The sequence below is a fragment of the Bombina bombina genome, chromosome 6 (assembly GCF_027579735.1).
Source record: "Bombina bombina isolate aBomBom1 chromosome 6, aBomBom1.pri, whole genome shotgun sequence".
In the NCBI taxonomy this organism is placed as follows: Eukaryota; Metazoa; Chordata; class Amphibia; order Anura; family Bombinatoridae; genus Bombina; species Bombina bombina.
In genome coordinates this window covers 1,089,553,584-1,089,581,555 of record NC_069504.1, presented here as the reverse complement: position 1 = coordinate 1,089,581,555, position 27,972 = coordinate 1,089,553,584, and the positions used below count along the sequence as shown (strand labels likewise).

Genomic DNA, 27,972 nt, shown 5'->3' with positions numbered 1-27,972 from the left:
CCTTAGGCTTTCCACTGTTGTAATATGAGTGGGAGGGGCCTTTTTTAGTGCTTTTCTGTGCAGTTAAAAATACTGACAGAGACATTCAGCTTCCCTCTGCATGATCCAGGACATCTCTGGAGGGCTCAAAAGGCTTCAAAGTCGTTTTTGAGGGAGGTAAAAAGCCACAGTAGAGCTGTGGCAGTTGTTGTGAGTGTTTGAAAAAAAAAAAAAACGTTTTTGTCTTTTATTATTCAGTTTTGGGTATTAAGGGGTTAATCATCAATTTGCAAGTGGGTGCAATGCTCTGCTAACTTGTTACATACACTGTAAAAATTTTGTTAGTGTAACTGCCTTTTTTCACTGTTATTTCAAATTTTGACAAAATTTGTGTTTCTTAAAGGTGCAGTAACGTTTTTTATATTGCTTGTAAACTTGTTTAAAGTGTTTTCCAAGCTTGCTAGTCTCATTGCTAGTCTGTTTAAACATGTCTGACACAGAGGAAACTACTTGTTCATTATGTTTGAAAGCCATGGTGGAGCCCCATAGGAGAATGTGTACTAAATGTATTGATTTCACCTTAAACAGTAAAGATCAGTCTTTAACTATAAAAGAAATATCACCAGAAGATTCTGACGAGGGGGAAGTTATGCCGACTAACTCTCCCCACGTGTCAGACCCTTCGCCTCCCGCTCAGGGGATGCACGCTAATATGGCGCCAATTACATCAGGGACGCCCATAGCGATTACCTTGCAGGACATGGCTGCAATCATGAATAATACCCTGTCAGAGGTATTATCCAGGTTGCCTGAATTAAGAGGCAAGCGCGATTGCTCTGGGGTTAGCAGAAATACAGAGCGCGCAGATGCTGTAAGGGCCATGTCTGATACTGCGTCACAATATGCAGATCATGAGGACGGAGAGCTTCAGTCTGTGGGTGACATCTCTGATTCGGGGAAACCTGATTCAGAGATTTCTAATTTTAAATTTAAGCTTGAGAACCTCCGTGTGTTGCTTGGGGAGGTATTAGCTGCTCTGAATGACTGTAACACAGTTGCAGTACCAGAGAAATTGTGTAGGCTGGATAAATACAATGCGGTACCGGTGTGTACTGATGTTTTTCCTATACCTAAAAGGCTTACAGAAATTATTAGCAAGGAGTGGGATAGACCGGGGGTGCTTTTTTCCCCACCTCCTATATTTAGAAAAATGTTTCCAATAGACGCCACTACACGGGACTTATGGCAGACGGTCCCTAAGGTGGAGGGAGCAGTTTCTACTTTAGCAAAGCGTACTACTATCCCGGTTGAGGACAGTTGTGCTTTTTCAGATCCAATGGATAAAAAATTGGAGGGTTACCTTAAGAAAATGTTTATTCAACAAGGTTTTATTTTACAGCCCCTTGCATGCATTGTGCCTGTCACGGCCGCGGCGGCATTCTGGTTTGAGGCCCTGGAAGAGGCCATCCATACAGCTCCATTGACTGAAATTATTGACAAGCTTAGAACACTTAAGCTAGCTAACTCATTTGTTTCTGATGCCATTGTTCATTTGACTAAACTAACGGCTAAGAATTCCGGATTCGCCATCCAAGCACGTAGGGCGCTATGGCTTAAATCCTGGTCAGCTGACGTGACTTTGAAGTCTAAATTACTCAACATTCCTTTCAAGGGGCAGACATTATTCGGGCCTGGTTTGAAGGAAATTATTGCTGACATTACTGTAGGTAAGGGTCACACCCTTCCTCAGGACAGGGCCAAAGCAAAGGCCAAACAGTCTAATTTTCGTGCCTTTCGAAATTTCAAGGCAGGTGCAGCATCAACTTCCTCCGCTTCAAAACAAGAGGGAACTTTTGCTCAATCTAAGCAGGCCTGGAAACCTAACCAGTCCTGGAACAAAGGCAAGCAGGTCAGAAAGCCTGCTGCTGCCTCTAAGACAGCATGAAGGAACGGCCCCCTATCCGGCGACGGATCTAGTAGGGGGCAGACTTTCTCTTTTCGCCCAGGCGTGGGCAAGAGATGTTCAGGATCCCTGGGCGTTGGAGATCATATCTCAGGGATATCTTCTGGACTTCAAAGCTTCCCCTCCACAAGGGAGATTTCATCTTTCAAGGCTATCTGCAAATCAGATAAAGAAAGAGGCATTCCTACGCTGTGTGCAAGACCTCCTAGTTATGGGAGTGATCCATCCAGTTCCGCGGACGGAACAAGGACAGGGTTTTTATTCAAATCTGTTTGTGGTTCCCAAAAAAGAGGGAACCTTCAGACCAATTTTGGACCTAAAGATCTTATACAAATTCCTCAGAGTTCCATCTTTCAAAATGGAAACTATTCGGACCATCCTACCCATGATCTAAGAAGGTCAGTACATGACCACAGTGGACTTAAAGGATGCCTACCTTCACATACCGATTCACAAAGATCATCATCGGTTTCTAAGGTTTGCCTTTCTAGACAGGCATTACCAATTTGTAGCTCTTCCCTTCGGGTTGGCTACAGCCCCGAGAATCTTTACAAAGGTTCTGGGCTCACTTCTGGCGGTTCTAAGACCGCGAGGCATAGCGGTGGCTCCGTATCTAGACGACATCCTGATACAGGCGTCAAGCTTTCAAGTTGCCAAGTCTCATACAGAGATAGTTCTGGCATTTCTGAGGCCGCACGGGTGGAAATTGAACGAGGAAAAGAGTTCTCTATCCCCACTCACAAGAGTCTCCTTCTTAGGGACTCTTATAGATTCTGTAGAAATGAAAATTTACCTGACGGAGTCCAGGTTATCAAAACTTCTAAATGCTTGCCGTGTTCTTCACTCTATTCCGCGCCCTTCGGTAGCTCAGTGTATGGAGGTAATCGGCTTAATGGTAGCAGCAATGGACATAGTGCCATTTCACATCTCAGACCGCTGCAATTATGCATGCTGAGTCAGTAGAATGGGGATTACACAGATTTGTCCCCTCTGCTAAATCTGGATCAAGAGACCAGAGATTCTCTTCTCTGGTGGTTGTCTCGGGTACACCTGTCCAAGGGTATGACCTTTCGCAGGCCAGATTGGACAATTGTAACAACAGATGCCAGCCTTCTAGGTTGGGGTTTAGTCTGGAATTCCCTGAAGGCACAGGGATCGTGGACTCAGGAGGAGAAACTCCTTCCAATAAATATTCTGGAGTTAAGAGCAATATTCAATGCTCTTCTGGCTAGGCCTCAGTTAGTAACACTGAGGTTCATCAGATTTCAGTCGGACAACATCACGACTGTGGCTTACATCAACCATCAAGGGGGAACCAGGAGTTCCCTAGCGATGTTAGAAGTCTCAAAAATAATTCGCTGGGCAGAGTACCACTCTTGCCACCTGTCAGCAATCCATATCCCAGGCGTGGAGAACTGGGAGGCGGATTTTCTAAGTCGTCAGACTTTCCATCCGGGGGAGTGGGAACTTCATCCGGAGGTGTTTGCTCAGTTGATTCATCGTTGGGGCAAACCAGAGTTGGATCTCATGGCGTCTCGCCAGAACGCCAAGCTTCCTTGTTACGGATCCAGGTCCAGGGACCAAGAAGCGACGCTGATAGATGCACTAGCAGCGCCTTGGTTCTTCAACCTGGCTTATGTGTTTCCACCGTTTCCTCTGCTCCCTCGACTAATTGCCAAAATCAAACAGGAGAGAGCATCGGTGATTCTGATAGCACCTGCGTGGCCACGCAGGACTTGGTATGCAGACCTAGTGGACATGTCATCCTTTCCACCATGGACTCTGCCTCTAAGACAGGACCTTCTGATACAAGGTCCTTTCAATCATCCAAATCTAATTTCTCTGAGACTGACTGCATGGAGATTGAACGCTTGATTCTATCAAAGCGTGGCTTCTCTGAGTCAGTCATTGATACTTTAATACAGGCACGAAAGCCTGTTACCAGGAAAATCTACCACAAGATATGGAGTAAATATCTTTATTGGTGTGAATCCAAGACTTACTCATGGAGTAAAGTTAGGATTCCTAGAATATTGTCTTTTCTCCAAGAGGGCTTGGACAAAGGATTATCAGCTAGTTCCTTAAAGGGACAGATTTCTGCTCTGTCTATTCTTTTGCACAAGCATCTGGCAGAGGTTCCAGACATCCAGGCATTTTGCCAGGCTTTGGTTAGATTTAAGCCTGTGTTTAAACCTGTTGCTCCCCCGTGGAGCTTAAACTTGGTTCTTAAGGTTCTTCAAGGAGTTCCGTTTGAACCCCTTCATTCCATTGATATTAAACTTTTATCTTGGAAAGTTCTGTTTTTGATGGCTATTTCCTCGGCTCGGAGAGTCTCTGAGCTATCTGCCTTACAATGTGATTCTCCCTATCTGATTTTTCATGCAGATAAGGTAGTTCTGCGTACCAAACCTGGGTTTTTACCTAAGGTGGTTTCTAACAAGAATATCAATCAAGAGATTGTTGTTCCATCGTTGTGCCCTAATCCTTCTTCAAAGAAGGAACGTCTTTTACATAATCTGGACGTAGTCCGTGCCTTGAAGTTTTACTTACAAGCTACTAAGGATTTTCGTCAAACATCTTTCCTGTTTGTCGTTTACTGTGTACAGAGGAGAGGTCAAAAAGCTTCGGCAACCTCTCTTTCTTTTTGGCTTCGGAGCGTAATAAGCCTAGCCTATGAGACTGCTGGACAGCAGCCCCCTGAAAGTATTACAGCTAATTCTACTAGAGCTGTGGCTTCCACCTGGGCCTTCAAAAATGAGGCCTCTGTTGAACAGATTTGCAAGGCTGCGATTTGGTCTTTGCTTCACACTTTTTCAAAATTTTACAAATTTGATACTTTTGCTTCTTCAGAGGCTGTGTTTGGGAGAAAGGTTCTTCAGGCAGTGGTTCCTTCCGCTTAATCCTGCCTTGTCCCTCCCATCATCCGTGTACTTTAGCTTTGGTATTGGTATCCCACAAGTAATGGATGATCCGTGGACTGGATACACTTAACAAGAGAAAACATAATTTATGCTTACCTGATAAATTTATTTCTCTTGTAGTGTATCCAGTCCACGGCCCGTCCTGTCCTTTTAAGGCAGGTCTAAATTTTAATTAAACTACAGTCACCACTGCACCCTATGGTTTCTCCTTTCTCTGTTTGTTTTCGGTCGAATGACTGGATATGACAGTTAGGGGAGGAGCTATATAGCAGCTCTGCTGTGGGTGATCCTCTTGCAACTTCCTGTTGGGAAGGAGAATATCCCACAAGTAATGGATGATCCGTGGACTGGATACACTACATGAGAAATAAATTTATCAGGTAAGCATAAATTATGTTTTTTAATTGCTGGGGTTTTTTCATAAAATATTGTTTTTTTATTGTATAGTGCATTACAAAATATATGTAGGACATGGGCAGATAGTTAACTGTTAATTGATTTCAATTGCTGAAACATGTGTTGGGAGAAGCTTTCAGGCTCACCTTCAGATTTAAAAGCCAGTGCTTCCATTAGTCGAACAGATGCCTGAGGAAACAGCTAGCTGAGCTGAGAAAGCGTTGCAAGCTGTTACAACATTTGTTATATTTATTAATTTGGGTGAAGTCTAACACCCTATCGGCTAGATTACGAGTTTTGCGGTAAGAGCAGCTCGGTACTAACTTGCAAGTTATTTACACCGCTCACCTCCCTATAGCGCTGCTATTACAGGTTTTCATAAACCCGGCGTTAGCAGGCAATATGTGAGCGTAGAGCAAAATTGAGCTCTATACCGCACTCCAATACCAGCGCTAGACATCAATGGGGAGAGCCGGCTAACAAAAAGCATAACACCTTCAATAAAGGAGTGTAAAGCTCCGTAACACAGCCCCATTGATTCCTATGGGGAAACAAAAGTTATGTTTACACCTAACACCCTAACATAAACCCCGAGTGTAAACACCCCTAATCCGCCCCGACATTGCCAACACCTTTATTATACTTATTAACCCCTAATATGCTGACACCGCCACCACATACATTACACTTATCCCCTAATCTGCCGCCCCTAATGTCGCCGCCAACTACCTACACTTATTAACCCCTAATCTGCTGCCCCCAACGTTGCCGCCACTATACTAAAGTTATAAACCCCTAACCCTAAGTCTAACCCTAACACCCACTAACTTTAATTAAAATAAATCTAAATAAAAATTACTACCATTAACTAAATAATACTTATTTAAAACTAAATACTTACCTATAAAATAAACCCTAAGCAGGCAAGTTTGTATTTATTTTAACTAGGTAGAATAGTTACTAAATAGTTATTAACAATTTACTAACTACTTAGTTAAAATAAATACAAATTTACCTGTAAAATAAAACCTAACCTGAGTTACACTAACACCTAACCTTACACTACAATTAAATAAATTACATTCATTAGATACAATTAACTAAATTACAAAAACAAACACTAAATTACACAAAATAAAAAAGAAATGATCAAATATTTAAACTAATTACACCTAACCTAATAGCCCTATCAAAATTAAAAAGCCCCCCCAAAATAAAAAAAACCCTAGCCTAAACTAAACTGCCAATAGCCCTTAAAAGGGCCTTTTGCGGGGCATTGCCCCAAAGAAATCAGCTCTTTTACCTGTAAAAAAAAAAAAATACAAACAACCCCCCAACAGTAAAACCCACCACCCACACAACCAAACCCACCAAATAAAAACCTATCTAAAAAACCTAAGCTCCCCATTGTCCTGAAAAGGGCATTTGGATGGGCATTGCCCTTAAAATGGCATTTAGCTCTTCTTCCGCCCAAACCCTAAGCTAAAAATAAAACCCACCCAATAAACCCTTAAAAAAACACTAACCCCTGAAGATCCACTTACAGTTTTTGAAGACCCAACATTCATCCTCAACGAAGCGGCAAAAGTCTTCATCCAAGCCGGCAGAAGTCTTCATCCAGACGGCATCTTCTATTCTTCATCCATCCGGCGCGGAGCGGCTCCATCTTCAAGACACCCGGCGCGGAGCATCATCTTCATCCAAGATGGCGGCCCTTGAATTCCGATTGGCTGATAGGATCAGCCAATAGGATTGAAGCTCAATCCTATTGGCTGATTGCATCAGCCAATAGGATTTTTTACTCTTTAATTCGGATTGGCTGATAGAATGTTATCAGCCAATCGCATTTCAAGGGACGCCATCTTGGATGACGTCCCTTAAAGGACCTTCATTCTGGAAGACACGTCGATTGAAGAGGATGCTCCGCGCCACATGTCTTGAAGATGGAGCCACTCCGCACCGGATGGATGAAGATAGAAGATGCTGTCTGGATGAAGACTGCGGCCCGCTTGGATGAAGACTTCTGCTGACTTCGATGAGTACTTCTGCTGCTTCGTTGAGGATGGATGTCGGGGGTTAGTGTTAGGTTTTTTTTAAGGGTTTATTGGGTGGGTTTTATTTTTAGCTTAGGGTTTGGGCGGAAAAAGAGCTAAATTCCATTTTAAGGGCAATGCCCATCCAAATGCCCTTTTCAGGTCAATGGGGAGCTTAGGTTTTTTTAGATAGGAATTTATTTGGGGGGTTGTATTCATTTATTTTTTTACAGGTAAAAGAGCTGATTGCTTTGGGGCAATGCCCCGCAAAAGGCCCTTTTAAGGGCCATTGGTAGTTTATTGTAGCTAAGGGTTTTTTTATTTTGGGGGGCTTTTTTATTTTGATAGGGCTATTAGATTAGGTGTAATTAGTTTAAATATTTGATAATTTCTTTTTTATTTTGTGTAATTTAGTGTTGTTTTTTTTGTAATTTAGTTTATTGTATTTAATTAATTTAATTTATGTAATTGTAGTGTAAGGTTAGGTGTTAGTGTAACTCAGGTTAGGTTTTATTTTACAGGTAAATTTGTATTTATTTTAACTAGGTAGCTAGTAAATAGTTAATAACTATTTACTAACTAGTCTACCTAGTTAAGATAAATACAAACTTAGCTGTAAAAATAAAATAAAACCTAAGATAGATACAATATAACTATTAGTATTTAGTTTTAAATAGGAATTATTTAGGTATTAATTGTAATTTTTATTTAGAGTTATTTTAATTATATTAAAGTTAGGGGTGTTAGGGTTAGACTTAGGATTAGGTTTAGGGGTTAATAACTAGTATAGTGGCGGCGATGTTAGGGGCAGCAGATTAGGGGTTAATAATATTTAACTAGTGTTTACGATGCGGGATGACGGCGGTTTAGGGGTTAATATGTTTATTATAGTGGCGGCGATGTCCGGAGCAGCAGATTAGGGGTTAATCATTTTATTTTAGTGTTTGCAGTGCGGGAGGGCCTCAGTTTAGGGGTTAATAGGTAGTTTATGGGTGTTAGTGTACTTTTTAGCACTTTAGTTATGAGTTTTATGTTACGGCGTTGTAGCATAAAACCCATAACTACTGACTTTCAGTTTACGGTATGGATCTTGACGTCATTGGCTGCACCGCTTACTTTTTGGCCTCCCAGGCAAACTCGTAATACCAGCGCAAAGTCCCATTGAAAAATTACTTTTGTAAAGCTGCGGTAGTTACGTTGCGTTACAGCCAAAAAAGTGTGCGGTGCAGCTAAACCTGCAAGACTCGTAATACCAGCAGTAGTGAAAAAGAGCCATAATTCTGCTTTTCCACTCATACCGCAAAACTCGTAATCTAGCCATATGTTTTTAATACTATTTTAAATAAATATATATTGTATCATATGGAAGCCTGAGCCTGTTTTACCTGTTATACCACCTGGAATCCCAACATCCTATTGCAGGATCAGTGTTGCTGGGCCACTGTGATTTCCCAGCTTGCGTCATTTAGCACACGTGGTGCTGCTCTCCTTGTGAGTATTATTTCAATACAAGATCTGCTTTATTCCACCACCATCTCAGTGTTGCACTAGGATGCGCCCTCTTTTTTGTGATTGTTTTCACAGATTCATAGTTTGCACTTCATTTACCCTACTTTGTCCTTTCCAGCTTTTCTGTTATTCACCTTTTTCTTGGTTATACTGAGGTATACAGGGAGGTGGCAGGGATTAAAAAGCTCTTGAAATGTTGGGTATTTCAGGCTTGCCTCCTAGTGGACTGGAGTTTTATGCTACTTGATGGTATGTGGACTCTCACCACTATGAAAGAAATTAATTTATTTTCTTTCATGTAATTGGCAAGAGTCCATGAGCTAGTGATGTATGGGATATACATTCCTACCAGGAGGGGCAAAGTTTCCCAAACCTCAAAATGCCTATAAATACACCCCCCACCACACCCACAATTCAGTTTTACAAACTTTGCCTCCTATGGAGGTGGTGAAGTAAGTTTGTGCTAGATTTCTACGTTGATATGCGCTTCTCAGCATGCTGAAGCCCGGTTCCTCTCAGAGTGCAGTGAATGACAGAGGGATGTGAAGGGAGTATTACCTATTGAATGCAATGGTCATCCTAATGGGGATCTATTTCATAGGTTCTCTTTTATCGGTCATAGAGATTCTTCTCCTACCTCCTTTTTCAGATCGACGATATACTCTTATATACCATTACCTCTGCTGAGTCTCGTTTCAGTACTGGTTTGGCTATCTACTTTATGTAGATGAGTGTCTTTTGGTAAGTATGTTTTCCTTTATTAAGACACTCTTAGCTATGGTTTGGCACTTTAAATGTAAAGTTCTAAATATAATGTTTGTACTTATATTTGCCATGATTCAGGTTTATCAGTATATTTTCTTTTTACAGACTGTCAGTTTCATTTTGGGAAATGCACATATATATATATATATATATATATATATATATATAAATTCTTATCTGAAATTTTTCAATTTTTTTTTCTAAATTGCGGGCTGCACAAAATGCTATAATTTATTGCATCATTCTTGGCGCAAGACTTTTTTGGCGCGAGAATTACGTTTGTTGACGTATTTTCGTCATTTCCGGCGTTGAGAATTTCCACGTAGTTGCGTCATCTATGATGCTCGTGTTTGTTGCAGACGTTTTTGTCAGTTGTGGGCGTCATACTTGGCGCCAGACTTTTGACATTATTTAAGTCTTCATGTATTTTTGCTTCTGGTTTCCAGAGGCTTATTCTGTTTGCATTTTTTCCCATTCCTGAAACTGTCATATAAGGAAATTGATAATTTTGCTTTATATGTTGTTTTTTCTTTTACATATTGCAAGATGTCTCTATCTGACCCTGTATCAAAATCTACTTCTGGAATGCTGCTGCCTGATGTCGGTTCTACCAAAGCTAAGTGCATTTGTTGTAAACTTGTGGTAACTGTTCCTCCGGCTGTAGTTTGTGTTAGTTGTCATGATAAACTTTCTAAAGCAGACAATATTTCCATTAGTAGTAGTCCATTACCTGTTGTTGTTCCTTCAACATCTAATGTTCAGGATATTCCTTTTAATGTGAGAGAATTTGTTTCGAATTCTATTCAGAAGGCCCTGTCTGTTATACCACCTTCTATTAAACTTAAAAGGTCTTTTAAAACTTCTCATAAATTCGATGAATTTTTAAATCATTCTGATTTATCTATCTCTGATGAGGATCTATCTGGTTCAGAAGATTCTGCCTCAGATATTGACACTGACAAAACTTCATATTTATTTAAAATGGAGTATATTCGTTCTTTATTAAAAGAGGTGTTGATTGCATTAGATATGGAGGAGACTAGTCCTCTTGATATTAAAACCAGTAAACGTTTAAATTCGGTTTTTAAACCTCATGTAGTTATTGCAGAGGTTTTTCCAGTACCTGATTCTATTTCGGAGGTAATTTCTAGGGAATGGAATAGTCTGGGTACTTCATTTACTCCTTCTTTAAGGTTTAAGAGACTGTACCCTTTGCTGACTGATAGATTGGAGTTTTGGGAAAAGATCCCCAAAGTTGATGGGGCTATCTCTACTCTTGCTAAGTGTACTACTATTCCTACGGCAGATAGTACTTCTTTTAAAGATCCTTTCGATATAAAGCTTAAATCTTATCTAAGGAAGGCTTATTTATGTTCAGGTCATCTTCTTAGGCCTGCTATTTCTTTGGCTGATGTTGCTGCAGCTTCAATTTTTTGGTTGGAAACTTTAGCGCAACAAGTACCAGATCCTAATGTGTATAGCATTCTTAAGCTAATTCAACATGCTAATAATTTCATTTGTGATGCCATTTTTATATCATTATAATTGATGTCAGGTATATGTCTTTAGCTATTTTAGCTAGAAGAGCTTTATGGCTTAAATCTTGGAATGCGGATATAACTTCTAAGTCAACGGTGCTATCTCTATCTTTCCAAGGTAATACATTATTTGGTTCTCAGTTGGATTCTATAATTTCAACTGTCACTGGGGGGAAGGGAGCCTTTTTGCCTCAGGATAAAAAATCTAAGGGTAAATATAGGGCTGCTAACCGTTTTCGTTCCTTTCGTCAGAATAAGGAACAGAAACCTGACCCTTCCCCTAAAGGAACGGTTTCCAATTGGAAGCCTTCTCCAGTCTGGAATAAATCCAAGCCTTTTAGAAAATCAAAACCAGCCCCCAAGTCTGCATGAAGGTGCGGCCCTCATTCCAGCGCAGCTGGTAGGGGGATTTTTCAAGGATGTTTGGATCAATTCAATCCAAAATCATTGGATTCAGAACATTGTTTCTCAAGGGTACAGAATAGGTTTCAAGGTAAGACCGCCTGTGAGAAGTTTCTTTCTCTCACGCATTCCAGTGAACCCAGTAAAGCCTCAAGCTTTCCTGAAGTGTGTTTCAGACCTGGAGTTATCCGGGGTAATTGTGCCAGTTCCATATCTGGAACAGGGTCTGGGGTTTTATTCAAATCTGTTCATTGTTCCAAAGAAAGAGAATTCTTTCAGACCAGTTCTGGATCTAAAAATTTTGAATCGTTATGTAAGAATACCAATAATCAAAATGGTGACTATAAGGACTATTCTGCCTTTTGTTCAGCAAGGGCATTATATGTCCACAATAGACTTACAGGATTCTTATCTTCATATTCCGATTCATCCAGATCATAATCAGTTCCTGAGATTCTCTTTTCTAGACAAGCATTACCAATTTGTTGCTCTTCCTTTTGGCCTAGCAACAGCTCCAATGATTTTTTCAAAGGTTCTCGGTGCCCTTCTCTCTGTAATCAGAGAGCGGGGTATTGTGGTGTTTCCTTATTTGGACGATATCTTGGTACTTGCTCATTCTTTACATTCTGCAGAATCTCACATGAATCAACTAGTGTTGTTTCTTCAAAGACATGGTTGGAGGATCAATTTACCAAAAAGTTACTTGATTCCTCAGACAATGGTAACCTTTTCAGGATTCCAAATATATTCAGTATCCATGACTTTGTCTCTAACAGACAAAAGACGTCTGAAATTGGTTTCAGCTTGTCGGAACCTTCAGTCTCAGTCATTCCCTTCAGTAGCTGTGTGCATGGAGGTTTTAGGTCTCATGACTGCAGTATCGGACGCAATCCCATTTGCTCGTTTTCACATGAGACCTCTTCAGCTTTGTATGCTGAACCAATGGTGCAGGGATTATACAAAGATATCACAATTAATATCCTTAAATCCCAATATTCGACTATCTCTGACTTGGTGGTTAGATCACCACCGTTTGGTCCAGGGGGCCTCTTTTGTTCATCCAACCTGGACTGTGATTTCAACAGATGCAAGTCTTTCAGGTTGGGGAGCTGTCTGGGGATCTCTGACAGCACAGGGGGTTTGGAAATCTCAAGAGGCGAGATTACCAATCAATATTTTGTGATTCTCAGAGCTCTTCAGTTTTGGCCTCTTCTGTAGAGAGAAACGTTTATTTGTTTTCAGACAGACAATGTCACAACCGTGGCGTATGTCAATCATCAAGGTGGGACTCACAGTCCTCAAGCTATGAAAGAAGTATCTTGGATACTTGCATGGGCGGAATCCAGCTCCTGTCTAATCTCTGCGGTCCATATCCCAGATATAGACAATTGGGAAGCGGATTATCTCAGTCGCCAGGCTTTACATGCGGGAGAATGGTCTCTTCACCCAGATGTGTTTCTTCAGATTGTTCAGATGTGGGGCTTCCAGAAATAGATCTGATGGCTTCTCATCTAAACAGGAAACTTCCCAGGTATCTGTCCAGGTCCAGGGATCCTCAGGCGGAAGCAGTGGATGCGTTGTCACTTCCTTGGAATTATCAACCTGCTTATATCTTTCCGCCTCTAGTTCTTCTTCCAAGAGTGATTTACAAAATCATAATGGAGCGTTCATTTGTACTGCTGGTGGCTCCAGCATGGCCACACAGGTTTTAGTATGCGGATCTTGTTCGGATGTCCAGTTGCCAACCTTGGCCACTTCCGTTAAGGCCAGACCTTCTATCTCAACTTCCATTTTTCCATCAGGATCTCAAATCATTAAATTTGAAGGTATGGAGATTGAACGTTTAGTGCTTAGTCATAGAGGTTTCTCTGACTCAGTGATTAATACTATGTTGCAGGCTCGCAAATCTGTGTCTAGAAAGATTTATTACCGAGTTTGGAAGACTTACATTTCATGGTGTTCTTCTCATAAATTTTCTTGGCATTTTTTTAGAATTCCTAGAATTTTACAGTTTCTTCAGGATGGTTTGGATAAGGGTTTGTCTGCAAGTTCCTTGAAAGGACAAATCTCGTCTCTTTCTGTTCTGTTTCACAGAAAAATTGCTAATCTTCCTGACATTCATTGTTTTGTACATGCTTTGGTTCGTATCAAGCCTGTCATTAAGCCAATTTCTCCTCCTTGGAGTCTTAATTTGGTATTGAGGGCTTTACAGGCTCCTCCGTTTGAGCCTATGCATTCTCTGGACATTAAATTGCTTTCTTGGAAAGTATTGTTTCTTTTGGCCATCTCTTCTGCTAGAAGAGTTTCGGAATTATCTGCTCTTTCTTGTGAGTCTCCTTTTCTGATTTTTCATCAGGATAAAGCGGTTTTGCAGACTTCTTTTAAATTTTTACCTAAATTTGTGAATTCCAACAACATTAGTAGAGAAATTGTTGTCCCTTCGTTGTGTCCTAATCCTAAGAATTCTTTGGAAAGATCTTTACATTCTTTGGACGTGGTTAGAGCTTTGAAATATTATGTTGAAGCTACTAAAGATTTCAGAAAGACTTGTAGTCTATTTGTTATCTTTTCTGGTTCTAGGAAAGGTCAGAAGCCTTCTGCCATTTCTTTGGCATCTTGGTTAAAGCTTTTGATTCATCATGCTTATTTGGAGTCGGGTAAATCCCCGCCTCAGAGGATTACGGCTCATTCTACTAGGTCAGTTTCTACTTCCTGGGCTTTTAAGAATGAAGCTTCTGTTGATAAGATTTGCAAAGCAGCAACTTGGTCTTCTTTGCATACTTTTACTAAATTCTACCATTTTGATGTTTTTTCTTCTTCAGAAGCAGTTTTTGGTAGAAAAGTTCTTCAGGCAGCTGTTTCAGTTTGATTCTTCTGCTTATAATTTCATTTTTTTTCATTATAAAGATTAAAACTTTTTGATTTGGGTTGTGGATTCTTTTTTCAGCGGAATTGGCTATTTGCTATCCCATACATCACTAGCTCATGGACTCTTGCCAATTACATGAAAGAAAACATAATTTATGTAAGAACTTACCTGATAAATTAATTTCTTTCATATTGGCAAGAGTCCATGAGGCTCACCCTTTTTGTGGTGGTTATGATTTTTTTGTATAAAGCACAATTATTCCAATTCCTTGTTGATGCTTTCGCTTCTTTCTTATCACCCCACTTCTTGGCTATTCGTTAAACTGAATTGTGGGTGTGGTGAGGGGTGTATTTATAGGCATTTTGAGGTTTGGGAAACTTTGCCCCTACTGGTAGGAATGTATATCCTATACGTCACTAGCTCATGGACTCTTGCCAATATGAAAGAAATGAATTTATCAGGTAAGTTCTTACATAAATGTTTTTTTACTTTTTAGGTAACTTCTTATATCAAGGAGCAATCAAGAGAACAATTTCAAATGGTGGTCATTTCTCTAAAGGAAGAGTTTTATTCCAGAGCAGATGCACTTATTGGAGTTTGCTCAGAGGTATGTATGTATACATATAGCAGATATGACCACAAAGTGTATTAAAGTTTTCAAACGTTGCCTGACTATGTAGAACATAAATAGTAACTTAATTATTGAATGCATATTTTAAATAATGCTGTACTACTTAAACAAATCTCATAACAATTTTGACTGTACATTAGACGTGCACTTTCTGCAATTGCAATTCTGCAATTTTCTGTAAACGAAAGCCGAATCTGTCCAAATGGATATTCATATAGTGAGTTTTCAGAAAGTGCACATGGATATATTGCTAAAGTGCACGTCTTCTATCGATATATATATATATATATATATATATATATATATCTCAGTCTTATCCCTGCTGAAAACAATACCAATTACTGTGTACACCACAAATTCTAAGATACAGTGTTCCTTACTTAAAAAGCTGCTGATAAATGATGGTTAAAATAAGGTCAGAGTGAACTTCTTATGTGCAGTGGCGGATCAGGGGGGACAACAACAAGGCAATTGCTCCCCCTGACAGCAGAGCTGCACATTTCTGCTATCACAGTGTCAGCCAGTGCTAGTGATCAGCTCTCCGAGAGAGAAAAGTATTGCACACGCTGCCCCAGCACTAAACTGAACCATTTTGATAGTTTTGCACGTAATTTTATATTAGAGGCCAGCAGATGGCTTTGTTAGATGAAGTGTTTCCTCTGTTAACACATACCAAAGCTCCCATCTTGCAAGTTCCCTGCTTTTATGTGTGTTTGTGTGTATGTTCATGTTTGTGCCTGTGGGTGTATTTGTGTATGTGTATGTCCGTGCATGTATATGTGTGTTTGTGTATATGTGTGTGGGTATATGTGTGTTTGTGTGCATGTATATATGTTCATGTGTTGTATGGATGTGTGTGTATGTTTGTGAATATGTGTGTGTGCTTCTGTATATAAGTGTATGTGCATATATGTGTCTATGTGGGTGTATATGTGTGTGTATGTGCAGGTGTTTGTGTGTTTGTATATATTTCTGTATGCAAGTGTGTATGCGCATGTGTGTGTATGGATGTTTATATGTACAAATTACTCCTGAATATACTACCCTTCAGGGTCATGATCTCAAGCTGAAGGGTAGTATATTCATCAGTAATTTGAGGAAGCACTTCTTTACAGAAAGGGGGATAGATTCATGTAAAAATCTTCCTCAAGAGGTAGTGATGACAAACACTGTGGGGGACTTTAAGAATGCCTGTGACAAGCATAAGGCTATCCTATGAACTAGATAAGTTTATAGTTTTAGGAAGTATTGGGCAGACTTGCTGGGCCTATGACTCTTATCTGCCATCAATATCTATGTTTATGTATGTGTATGTGCATGTGTATATGTGTGGGTGCATGTGTGTATATCTTTGTGTTTGTATGCACATGTGGGTGTGTTGTATGTATGTGCATGTGTGTGTGTATATGTTCATGTTTGTGTATATATTTGTGTTTGTATGTGCATGTGGGTGTGTTTATATGTGTGTGCATATGTGTTTATGTATATGTGCATGCATGTGTGTGTATGTGCATATGTGTCACGCAATAATCTGGCACATTGATATTGCATCTGGATCCGTCCCTGCTTATGTGTAATGAATCTTATATGCTGGTGCCAAATCGCAAAGTATTTACTGGATTTGATGTCATTGTTGTGCAGAATATATTTGCATTTATATTATTGGCTGCATCAAATCACTGTAATCACAAACTTGATAACAGCTGTCAACATTTAAGCATGTGGTAGGCTATACTGTAAATTTTCGGTAGAGCTCCTTTAAAACCTACATAGGGTTGCTTTTTCTGTATTATTTCATAATTGCCACATAACTATAGCCATACTTATCCCCGCCATAAGAACTAGCCACTTACATTATTGTAATACAAGCATGCCTCTATATTTTTTATTAAACTGAGATCCTTACTGCCTTGTAGCGAATAAAGCTAGTTGGTTTTTTTTTCACTTACATAATTCTTTGTTTTTATATCAACTGGCAGACCCACACATTTTCTAGTATAACTTCTCACTAAAAGAGCAGGCTTTAATTTCTTTCAAGCACGCTGTAAACCTCAAAATCCCTTCTTTTTTTTTTATAATATTTTTTATTGAGGTTTTGTGTGAGATATAACATACAATGATAGCCATGCTGTAAGAATAATATCAATTCAATTCATTTTGAGAACAAACAATATATATATATATATATATATATATATATATATATATAAAATCATCAAATTACATAATATAGGCTAAACAAACCTCATTTTACAATAATAATAGCTTATGTTGCTGACTATTTAGCTGGTCCTGATCAAGAGTATTTATCAGCGGGTAAGCACCGCTCAGGTACATGTAGTATAGATAAAGATGGCTACTGTATAAATTAGCATTTAGTATGGAGTTCAATGATAACAATAATGATGAAGCTTAAACGCATATTAGTCAATGATGAAGGTACATGCTGAAATAAATTATAAGTTGGTGGCCACATTTCTGGCCACTCAAGTATAATGTTATTGTAAAATGCTATATAATATTTAGCGGGTAAACACCTCTTAAGTATGGGGGGGGCAGAGGTATTACTGTAATTTAGTTTGAAACATTTGCTGCTGCTTCCAAGTAGTTACCGAAGATAGTGATAGGGCTATCATATTACAATATGGGAAGAGATGGCTGCAAAAATTATATCCGTATAAGTCATAGTAAGGACATTTGCTGAGGCTCGATGGGAGCTATAGGAGCCAGGCAATCTGTGCAGTCAAATATAAGATGTTAAGATTTTAAATCTGGGGTAATAATTCAACTTACTAGGGACACCGGCAAGTCTTTATGGCTATGGAGCCAATAAGTAGTCATGAGGGGGGTCACGCTTGACTACTTTCAATTAGAGAATAGAACATGAGATCTATGTTTCTCCTGTTAAGTGTAGTCAGTCCACGGGTCATCCATTACTTATGGGATTATAACTCCTCCCTAACAGGAAGTGCAAGAGGATCACCCAAGCAGAGCTGCTATATAGCTCCTCCCCTCTACGTCATACCCAGTCATTCTCTTGCACCTAACTAATAGATAGGACGTGTGAGAGGACTGTGGTTATTAAACTTAGTTTTTATTACTTCAATCAAAAGTTTGTTATTTTAAACAGCACCGGAGTGTGTTGTTTTTTCTCAGGCAGCATTAGAAGAAGAATCTACCTGAGTTGTGTATGATCTTAGCAGACGTAACTAAGATCCATTTGCTGTTCTCGGCCATTCTGAGGAGCGAGGTAACTTCAGAACAGGGGACAGCGGGCAGGGTTCACCTGCAAAGAGGTATGTTGCAGTATATTATTTTCTAAGGAATGGAATTGACTGAGAAAATACTGCTAATACCGATGTAATGTAAGTACAGCCTTAAATGCAGTAGTAGCAACTGGTATCAGGCTGATATGTATGTATGTTGGCACTGAAGTATTTCTGGGGAATGGCACTTCACTAAGAAAATACTGTATACATATAACTTATAGCCTTTCTGCAGTGAAAGCGACTAGCAACAGGCTTTTTAATAACATTTCACATATTTATATTTAAAACGTTTACTGGCATGTTAATCGTTTTCTCTCTGAGGTACTTGGTGAAAAATTTTATGGGCATTATATTTCCACATGGCTGTCGTTTGTTTTGAATAAAATCAGTTTACTGAGCTTCCCCACTGTTGTATTATGAGTGGGAGGGGCCTATTTTGGCGCTTTACTGCGCAGTAGAAATTCAGTCACAAGTCTTCCTTGTTCTCCCTGCATGATCCAGGACGTCTCTACAGAGCTCAGGGGTCTCCAAAACTAGTTTTGAGGGAGGTAATCACTCACAGCAGACCTGTGAGACTGTGCTTTGACTGTGATAAAAACGTATATATTTCTTCTGTTAAGTGTGATCAGTCCACGGGTCATCATTACTTGTGGGATATTATCTGCTCCCCTACAGGAAGTGCAAGAGGATTCACCCAGCAGAGCTGCTATATAGCTCCTCCCCTCTACGTCACCTCCAGTCATTCTCTTGCACCCAGCAACTAGATAGGTCGTGTGAGAGGACTATGGTGATTATACTTAGTTTTATATCTTCAATCAAAAGTTTGTTATTTTAAAATAACACCGGAGTGTGTTATTACCTCTCTGGCAGAGTTTGAGGAAGAATCTACCAGAGTTTTGCTATGATTTTAGCCGGAGTAGTTAAGATCATATTGCTGTTTCTCGGCCATCTGAGGAGTGAGGTAAAACTTCAGATCAGGGGACAGCGGGCAGATGAATCTGCATAGAGGTATGTAGCAGTTTTTATTTTCTGACAATGGAATTGATGAGAAAATCCTGCCATACCGATATAATGTCATGTATGCTATCCCTCCCGTCATCCGTGTACTTTTGCTTTGGTATTGGTATCCCACAAGTAATGATGACCCGTGGACTGATCACACTTAACAGAAGAAAACATAATTTATGCTTACCTGATAAATTCCTTTCTTCTGTAGTGTGATCAGTCCACGGCCCGCCCTGTTTTTTAAGGCAGGTAAATATTTTTTAAATTATACTCCAGTCACCACTACACCCTTGGCTTCTCCTTTCTCGTTGGTCCTTGGTCGAATGACTGGAGGTGACGTAGAGGGGAGGAGCTATATAGCAGCTCTGCTGGGTGAATCCTCTTGCACTTCCTGTAGGGGAGCAGATAATATCCCACAAGTAATGATGACCCGTGGACTGATCACACTACAGAAGAAAGGAATTTATCAGGTAAGCATAAATTATGTTTTTTATTTGTTATCCGTTTTTTGGTATTAAGGGGTTAAGCATCCATTTGCTAGTGGGTGCAATCCTTTGCTAAATTAATGCATTTAATGTGAAAATTTGGTTACTATAACTAATCCGGTTCATTGTTATCTCAACTGTGACAGTTTTGTGTGCTTCTTAAAGGCACAGTAACGTTTTTTATATTGCTTGTAAATTTATTTGAAAAAGTATTTTCCAAGCTTGCTAGTCTAATTGCTAGTTTGTTTAAACATGTCTGACACAGAGGAATCTCTTTGTGCAATATGTTCAAAGGCCAATGTGGAGCCCAATAGAAATTTGTGTACTAATTGCATTGATGCTACTTTAAGTAAAAGCCAATCTGTACATGTCAAGAAAATTTCACCAGACAACGAGGGGGAAGTTATGCCGACTAACTCTCCTCACGTGTCAGTACCTGCATCTCCCGCTCAGGAGGTGCGTGATATTGTGGCGCCAAGTACATCAGGGCGGCCCTTACAAATCACTTTGCAAGACATGGCTAATGTTATGACTGAAGTTTTATCTAAGTTACCAGAACTTAGGGGTAAACGCGACCACTCTGGGGTGAGAACAGAGTGCGCTGATAATACTAGGGCCATGTCTGATACTGCGTCACAATTTGCAGAACATGAAGACGGAGAGCTTCATTCTGTGGGTGACGGATCTGATCCAAATAAACTGGATTCAGACATTTCAAATTTTAAATTTAAGCTTGAGAACCTCCGTGTGTTACTAGGGGAGGTATTAGCGGCTCTGAATGATTGTAACACGGTTGCAATCCCAGAGAAAATATGTAGGCTGGATAAATATTTTGCGGTACCGACGTGTACTGACGTTTTTCCTATACCTAAAAGGCTTACAGAAATTGTTAACAAGGAGTGGGATAGACCCGGTGTGCCTTTCTCACCCCCTCCTATATTTAGAAAAATGTTTCCAATAGACGCCACCACACGGGACTTATGGCAGACGGTCCCTAAGGTGGAGGGAGCAGTTTCTACTTTAGCTAAGCGTACCACTATCCCGGTGGAGGATAGCTGTGCTTTTTCAGATCCAATGGATAAAAAGTTAGAGGGTTACCTTAAGAAAATGTTTGTTCAACAAGGTTTTATATTGCAACCCCTTGCATGCATTGCGCCTGTCACGGCTGCGGCGGCATTCTGGTTTGAGTCTCTGGAAGAGACCATTAGCTCAGCTACGTTGGATGAGATTACAGACAAGCTTAGAGTCCTTAAGCTAGCTAATTCATTTATTTCTGATGCCGTAGTACATTTAACTAAACTTACGGCTAAGAACTCCGGATTCGCCATTCAGGCGCGCAGAGCCTTTGGCTTAAATCCTGGTCAGCTGATGTGACTTCTAAATCTAAATTGCTTAACATACCTTTCAAGGGGCAGACACTATTCGGGCCCGGTTTGAAAGAAATTATCGCTGACATTACTGGAGGTAAGGGCCATGCCCTGCCTCAAGACAGAGCCAAACCAAGGGCTAGACAGTCTAATTTTCGTGCCTTTCGTAACTTCAAGGCAGGAGCAGCATCAACTTCCTCCGCTCCAAAACAGGAAGGGACTGTTGCTCGCTACAGACAGGGCTGGAAACCTAACCAGACCTGGAACAAGGGCAAGCAGGCCAGAAAACCTGCTGCTGCCCCTAAGACAGCATGAAGTGAGGGCCCCCTATCCGGAAGCGGATCTAGTGGGGGGCAGACTTTCTCTCTTCGCCCAGGCTTGGGCAAGAGATGTCCAGGATCCCTGGGCGTTAGAGATCATATCTCAGGGATATCTTCTGGACTTCAAAGCTTCTCCTCCAAAAGGGAGATTTCATCTTTCAAGGTTGTCAACAAACCAGATAAAGAAAGAGGCGTTTCTACGCTGTGTACAAGATCTTTTACTAATGGGAGTGATCCACCCGGTTCTGTGGTCGGAACACGGACAAGGGTTTTACTCAAATCTGTTTGTGGTCCCCAAGAAAGAGGGAACCTTCAGACCAATCTTGGATTTAAAGATCCTAAACAAATTCCTAAGAGTTCCATCGTTCAAAATGGAAACTATTCGGACAATCTTACCCATGATCCAAAAGGGTCAGTACATGACCACAGTGGATTTAAAGGATGCCTACCTTCACATACCGATTCACAAGGATCATTACCGGTATCTAAGATTTGCCTTCCTAAACAGGCATTACCAGTTTGTAGCTCTTCCCTTCGGGTTAGCTACTGCTCCAAGAATCTTCACAAAGGTTCTGGGTTCTCTTCTGGCGGTACTAAGACTGCGAGGAATATCGGTAGCTCCGTACCTAGACGACATTCTGATACAAGCGTCAAGTTTCCAAGCTGCCAAGTCTCATACAGAGTTAGTACTGGCATTTCTAAGGTCACATGGGTGGAAGGTGAACGAAGAAAAGAGTTCTCTATTGCCACTCACAAGAGTTCCCTTCTTAGGGACTCTTATAGATTCGGTAGAAATGAAAATTTACCTGACAGAGGACAGGTTAACAAAACTCCTAAATGCTTGCCGTGTCCTTCATTCCATTCCACACCCGTCAGTGGCTCAATGCATGGAGGTAATCGGCTTAATGGTAGCGGCAATGGACATAGTTCCCTTTGCACGCCTGCATCTCAGACCACTGCAATTGTGCATGCTAAGTCAGTGGAATGGGGATTACTCAGATTTGTCCCCTATGCTGAATCTGGATCAAGAGACCAGAAATTCTCTTCTATGGAGGCTCTCTCGGCCACATCTGTCCAAGGGGATGCCCTTCAGCAGACCAGATTGGACGATTGTAACAACAGCCTGCTAGGTTGGGGCGCTGTCTGGAATTCCCTGAAGACTCAGGGATCATGGACTCAGGAGGAGAGTCTCCTTCCCATAAACATTCTGGAATTAAGAGCAGTTTTCAATGCTCTTCTAGCTTGGCCTCAGCTAGCAACTCTGAGGTTCATCAGGTTTCAGTCGGACAACATCACGACTGTGGCTTACATCAACCATCAAGGAGGGACAAGGAGTTCCCTAGCGATGATGGAAGTCTCAAAGATAATTCACTGGGCAGAGTCTCACTCTTGCCACCTATCAGCGATCCACATCCCAGGCGTGGAGAACTGGGAGGCGGATTTTCTAAGTCGCCAGACTTTTCATCCGGGGGAGTGGGAACTTCATCCGGAGGGTCTTTGCCCAAATACTTCGGCGTTGGGGCAAACCAGATCTGGATCTCATGGCGTCTCGCCAGAACGCCAAGCTTCCTTATTACGGGTCCAGGTCCAGGGACCCGGGAGCGGTTCTGATAGATGCTCTGACAGCACCTTGGGCCTTCAAGATGGCTTATGTGTTTCCACCCTTCCCGATGCTTCCTCGATTGATTGCCAGGATCAAACAGGAGAGAGCATTGGTGATTCTAATAGCGCCTGCGTGGCCACGCAGGACCTGGTATGCAGATCTAGTGGACATGTCATCCTGTCCACCTTGGTCTCTGCCTCTGAGACAGGACCTTCTAATTCAGGGTCCTTTCAAACATCAAAATCTAATTTCTCTGAGGCTGACTGCATGGAGATTGAACGCTTGATTTTATCAAAGCGTGGATTTTCGGAGTCAGTAATTGATACTTTAATACAGGCTAGGAAACCTGTTACCAGGAAGATTTACCATAAAATATGGCGTAAATACTTACATTGGTGCGAATCCAAGAGTTACTCATGGAGTAAGGTTAGGATTCCTAGGATATTGTCTTTTCTACAAGAAGGTTTAGAAAAGGGTTTATCTGCTAGTTCTTTAAAGGGACAGATCTCAGCTCTGTCCATCCTTTTACACAAACGTCTGTCAGAGGTTCCAGACATTCAGGCTTTTTGTCAGGCTTTGGCCAGGATTAAGCCTGTGTTTAAGACTGTTGCTCCGCCGTGGAGCTTAAACTTAGTTCTTAACGCTTTACAGGGTGTTCCGTTTGAACCCCTTCATTCCATTGATATCAAGCTGTTATCTTGGAAAGTTCTGTTTTTAATGGCTATTTCCTCGGCTCGAAGAGTCTCTGAGTTATCGGCCTTACATTGTGATTCTCCTTATCTGATTTTTCATTCAGACAAGGTAGTTCTGCGTACTAAACCTGGGTTCTTACCTAAGGTAGTCACTAACAGGAATATCAATCAAGAGATTGTTGTTCCATCATTGTGCCCTAACCCTTCTTCAAAGAAGGAACGACTTCTACACAATCTGGACGTAGTCCGTGCCCGGAAATTTTATTTACAGGCAACTAAAGATTTTCGCCAAACTTCTTCCCTGTTTTGTCGTTTATTCTGGTCAGAGGAGAGGTCAAAAAGCTTCTGCTACCTCTCTCTCTTTCTGGCTTCGTAGCATAATACGTTTAGCCTATGAGACTGCTGGACAGCAGCCTCCTGAAAGAATTACAGCTCATTCTACGAGAGCTGTGGCTTCCACTTGGGCCTTTAAAAATGAGGCCTCTGTTGAACAGATTTGCAAGGCTGCAACTTGGTCTTCACTTCACACTTTTTCCAAATTTTACAAATTTGACACTTTTGCTTCTTCTGAGGCTGTTTTTGGGAGAAAGGTTCTTCAGGCAGTGGTTCCTTCCGTGTAAAGATCCTGCCTGTCCCTCCCGTCATCCGTGTATTTTTAGCTTTGGTATTGGTATCCCATAAGTAATGGATGACCCGTGGACTGACTACACTTAACAGGAGAAAACAAAATTTATGCTTACCTGATAAATTCCTTTCTCCTGTAGTGTAGTCAGTCCACGGCCCGCCCTGTTTTTTATGGCAGGTCTAAATTTTAAATTAAACTCCAGTCACCACTGCACCCTATAGTTTCTCCTTTCTCGTTTGGTTTCGGTCGAATGACTGGGTATGACGTAGAGGGGAGGAGCTATATAGCAGCTCTGCTTGGGTGATCCTCTTGCACTTCCTGTTAGGGAGGAGTTATAATCCCATAAGTAATGGATGACCCGTGGGACTGACTACACTACAGGAGAAAGGAATTTATCAGGTAAGCATAAATTTTGTTATCTCTGAGTGATTCAACGGGGGTCGTCCTGTAAGACGAAAATAAAGGGTGCCTAGAGTAAAAAACTATATAGTCAATTAAAGTAGGAGCCCCTGTTGTGGTTTCTTGGTAGGCACTGATATCAAATAGACCGCCTTAACATAATTAGCATTATCTTACATTTCACGCATCTAAAATCTGATACATTCCTTTTTTTTACACAGGAAGATGAAAACTTTGCTAGCCAAGTTCTGACCCTGGACCTTACAGTTTATGAAGAAAATGATGTGGATGACAATAATAATGAATAGAAAAGAAAATCTGTGAATGTTTTGCTGAGGACTTTCGTATTTTAGTATTTTTGAGTTTGATTGTTTATTGATGCAGTAATGGTTTCACATTTCATTATAAATGGTTAGGAAGTTACATAGCTTGCTGAAAGTGCACTTAAAACATAACATTAGATTGGTTACATAATAAATATTTAATGCTTTACATTTAGTAAAAAGTTAGAGATGTGGAAGACAAAATAAAACATTCAATATTCATATAGAACACACAGTTAAAATAAAACTTTCTAATTTCACTTGTATTACATTTATGTATTATGTATTCAGTATGCTTATTTGAGACTTCTTTCCATGAGAACATACTGAGGTAGGCAAAGTAGTATACACAATTCTTGAGTATCAAATATAAACATGCAGTGGTCAGGACATGCATGCTCCTAAACCTACCTCAGTGTGTTCTAATGGAAATGAGTAAAGTTTCAACAAAGGTTACCAAGTGAACAAGATGAATTAGGTTATAGAAGAAAATTAGGAAGTGTTTTTTTTTTAATTATATGGTCTATCTGAAATTTTATTTTGACTTTCATGTCTCTAATAAAGTAAATAGATTACATATCGCATACAGTAGGTATCAATTACAAAAATAGTATTTAAAGGCGAACATTTAAAATATCATTACTTTATTCTTATATGATTAAAACATAAGAAAATGTTAAAAATAGCAAAGAAATGGGTCTGACACATTTTATCTTCCTATGCTTGCCGTATTTATAAACCTTATTTTTAATATTTTTTATGTTTTAATCATATAAGAATAAAAAGTATTGGTATGTTTTTAAATGCCTCTTTTTCTGGATACTATTTTTACATTCACTAATTAGCTAGCTTGGAGGAACCTGCATCCAAGGAGGCGAGGCATAGGATGGTGACAACAGTGCAGGGGAGGTATAGTGATCTGGGTACCACAGAAGTTACTTTCCTTTTTGTGATGTAAGTGGATTTTTGTCAAACAATTCAGAATATTTTTTAGATTTGAGACTAAAGGTAGGGTAGTGGTTGGCGCCCTGGCTTGTCTCAGATCATCGGTAATGGCGTGGTTGAAAGAGTAGCATTACCATTTCGAGTGGAGGTGGTTAACCACAATGGTTCCTCTCCTTAACTACAGGTAGACTGCATATTTAACAAGGCATATAGACTTGTATTTGATATACACCACCTTATGTATTGATGATTTTATGAAAGGATTTTGCAAAGTGCTGTTTTTGATAACATCCAGTGCTTAGCACTGTGATGTATTTTATTCAAAGGGTTAATCATTTGCATTCATTATTGAACTACATAGGTATCAATGTCTGTTAGACTGCTATTGAAAAGAAAGTTGCATTATGAAATAATCTGTTTTGACATTAAAGGGCATTGAAATTATATTGTTGTTCATTGCTTCCCTCCAGCACTATTTTTTATGTTTTCAAAGCAAGGTCAGAAGCAAGCACACAAAACATGTTTGCATACCTGTTTCTACATCTAGAGTTTATTAAAGCAATACTGAACTTTCATGTTATTGTGCATTTAAAAGGTTATGTCTTAAAATGATAGCAAACTTTCCCCTTTGTCTAAACCACTGGTTTTCAAACCTGTCCTCAGGCCTCCCCAACAGTCCAGGTTTTCAGGATTACCTTGTATGAGAGCAGGTAAAATAACCATGTTTACTAATCAGCTGATTATTTCACCTGTGCTCTAGTTAGAATATCCACACAATTTGGTCTGTTAGGGAGGCCTGAGGACAGATCTGGAATGTTAGTGAAATTTTAGATGCAGTTTGATTCATCAGTTGTAATGAAGATGCGCTATAACTTTTTAATGTAGCACTTTTATCCAAATTTCCTGCACTCTGGCTGCCCACTTCAAATGTATTTTTCTTTTACAAGATATACCAAGTCCACGGGTTTCATCCTTACTTGTGGGATATAATCCTCCTGTTAACAGGAAGTGACAAAGAGCACCACAGCAGAGCTGCTATATAGCTCCTCCCTTAACTCCTCCCCCCAGTCATTCTCTTTGTCTATGCTAGCAATAGGAAGGGTAAAGTTTATGTGGTGATAAAATTATAGTTTTAGTTTTCTTCAATCAAGATAATTTTTTTTAAATGGTACCGGAGAGTACTGTTTTTCCTCAGGCAGGACATAGAAGAAGAATTCTGCCTTGAGTCTGATGATCTTAGCAGTTGTAACTAAGATCCATGTTGGTTCCCACAAGAGTTGCTGAGGAAGTACAGGAGAAATCTTCAGTATGAGGGAACGTTTCTTGCTGCAAGCGGTATTAAGGTATGTGCAGTCATTTACATTCTGAGGAGACCTGGTACATCAGAATTTGGCTGACATATTCCCCATGCTGGGAAAGGGTAAGCAGTAATCCTTGTTAGGGTGGTACTGTAGCAACCTGTGTATAATTATCCCTACTAGAGATAAAGATGGGATACTTAAGGGCTATGTGGTTTTAGACACTGGGGCAGCCTAGAAAACGCTAAATATTAACGAATATAGGGCTTATCAAGGCTGACTTTATTTTTATCTGAGGGGTTCACATGGCATGTATATTTCACATTTATTTCTTTGCCGGTTGTTTAAACCGCTTCCCATGCGGTTTCTTAAGTCTTTCGGCTCATCAGGCATGATGGGCGGGGCCTAATTTTCGCGCCTCAGTGCGCAGTTAGATTCTGGAGAGAACAGAAGCCATTAGCTCTGGTTGGGACCAGACTGTGAGGCTGTGTTTCAGAGTGGGACCGGATCGTTTTAGCAGGTCTTTGGGGGCAGGTAGGCGCCACAGCAGAGCTGTGGCGAGGTGCAGAAACAATTTAGTTGTATTTTACTGCAAAACATTTTTACTGCCTAACTTACTCAAATTAAAGGGTTAA

General features: G+C 40.3%; 1 protein-coding gene across 1 annotated transcript in view; it reads left to right on the top strand.

Annotated features, from left to right (window-relative positions):
* The window catches only part of SMC1B (structural maintenance of chromosomes 1B), an 854,251-nt gene extending 827,768 nt beyond the window's left edge, over positions 1-26,483 (top strand). Inside the window, exons 16-17 of the mRNA XM_053719693.1 lie at positions 14,872-14,982; positions 24,993-26,483. Of these exons, the coding sequence (XP_053575668.1) occupies positions 14,872-14,982; positions 24,993-25,079 (198 nt within the window). The 3' untranslated portion in view covers positions 25,080-26,483. The remainder of the gene's footprint in view (positions 1-14,871; positions 14,983-24,992) is intronic.
* Positions 26,484-27,972: the final 1,489 nt, after the last annotated feature.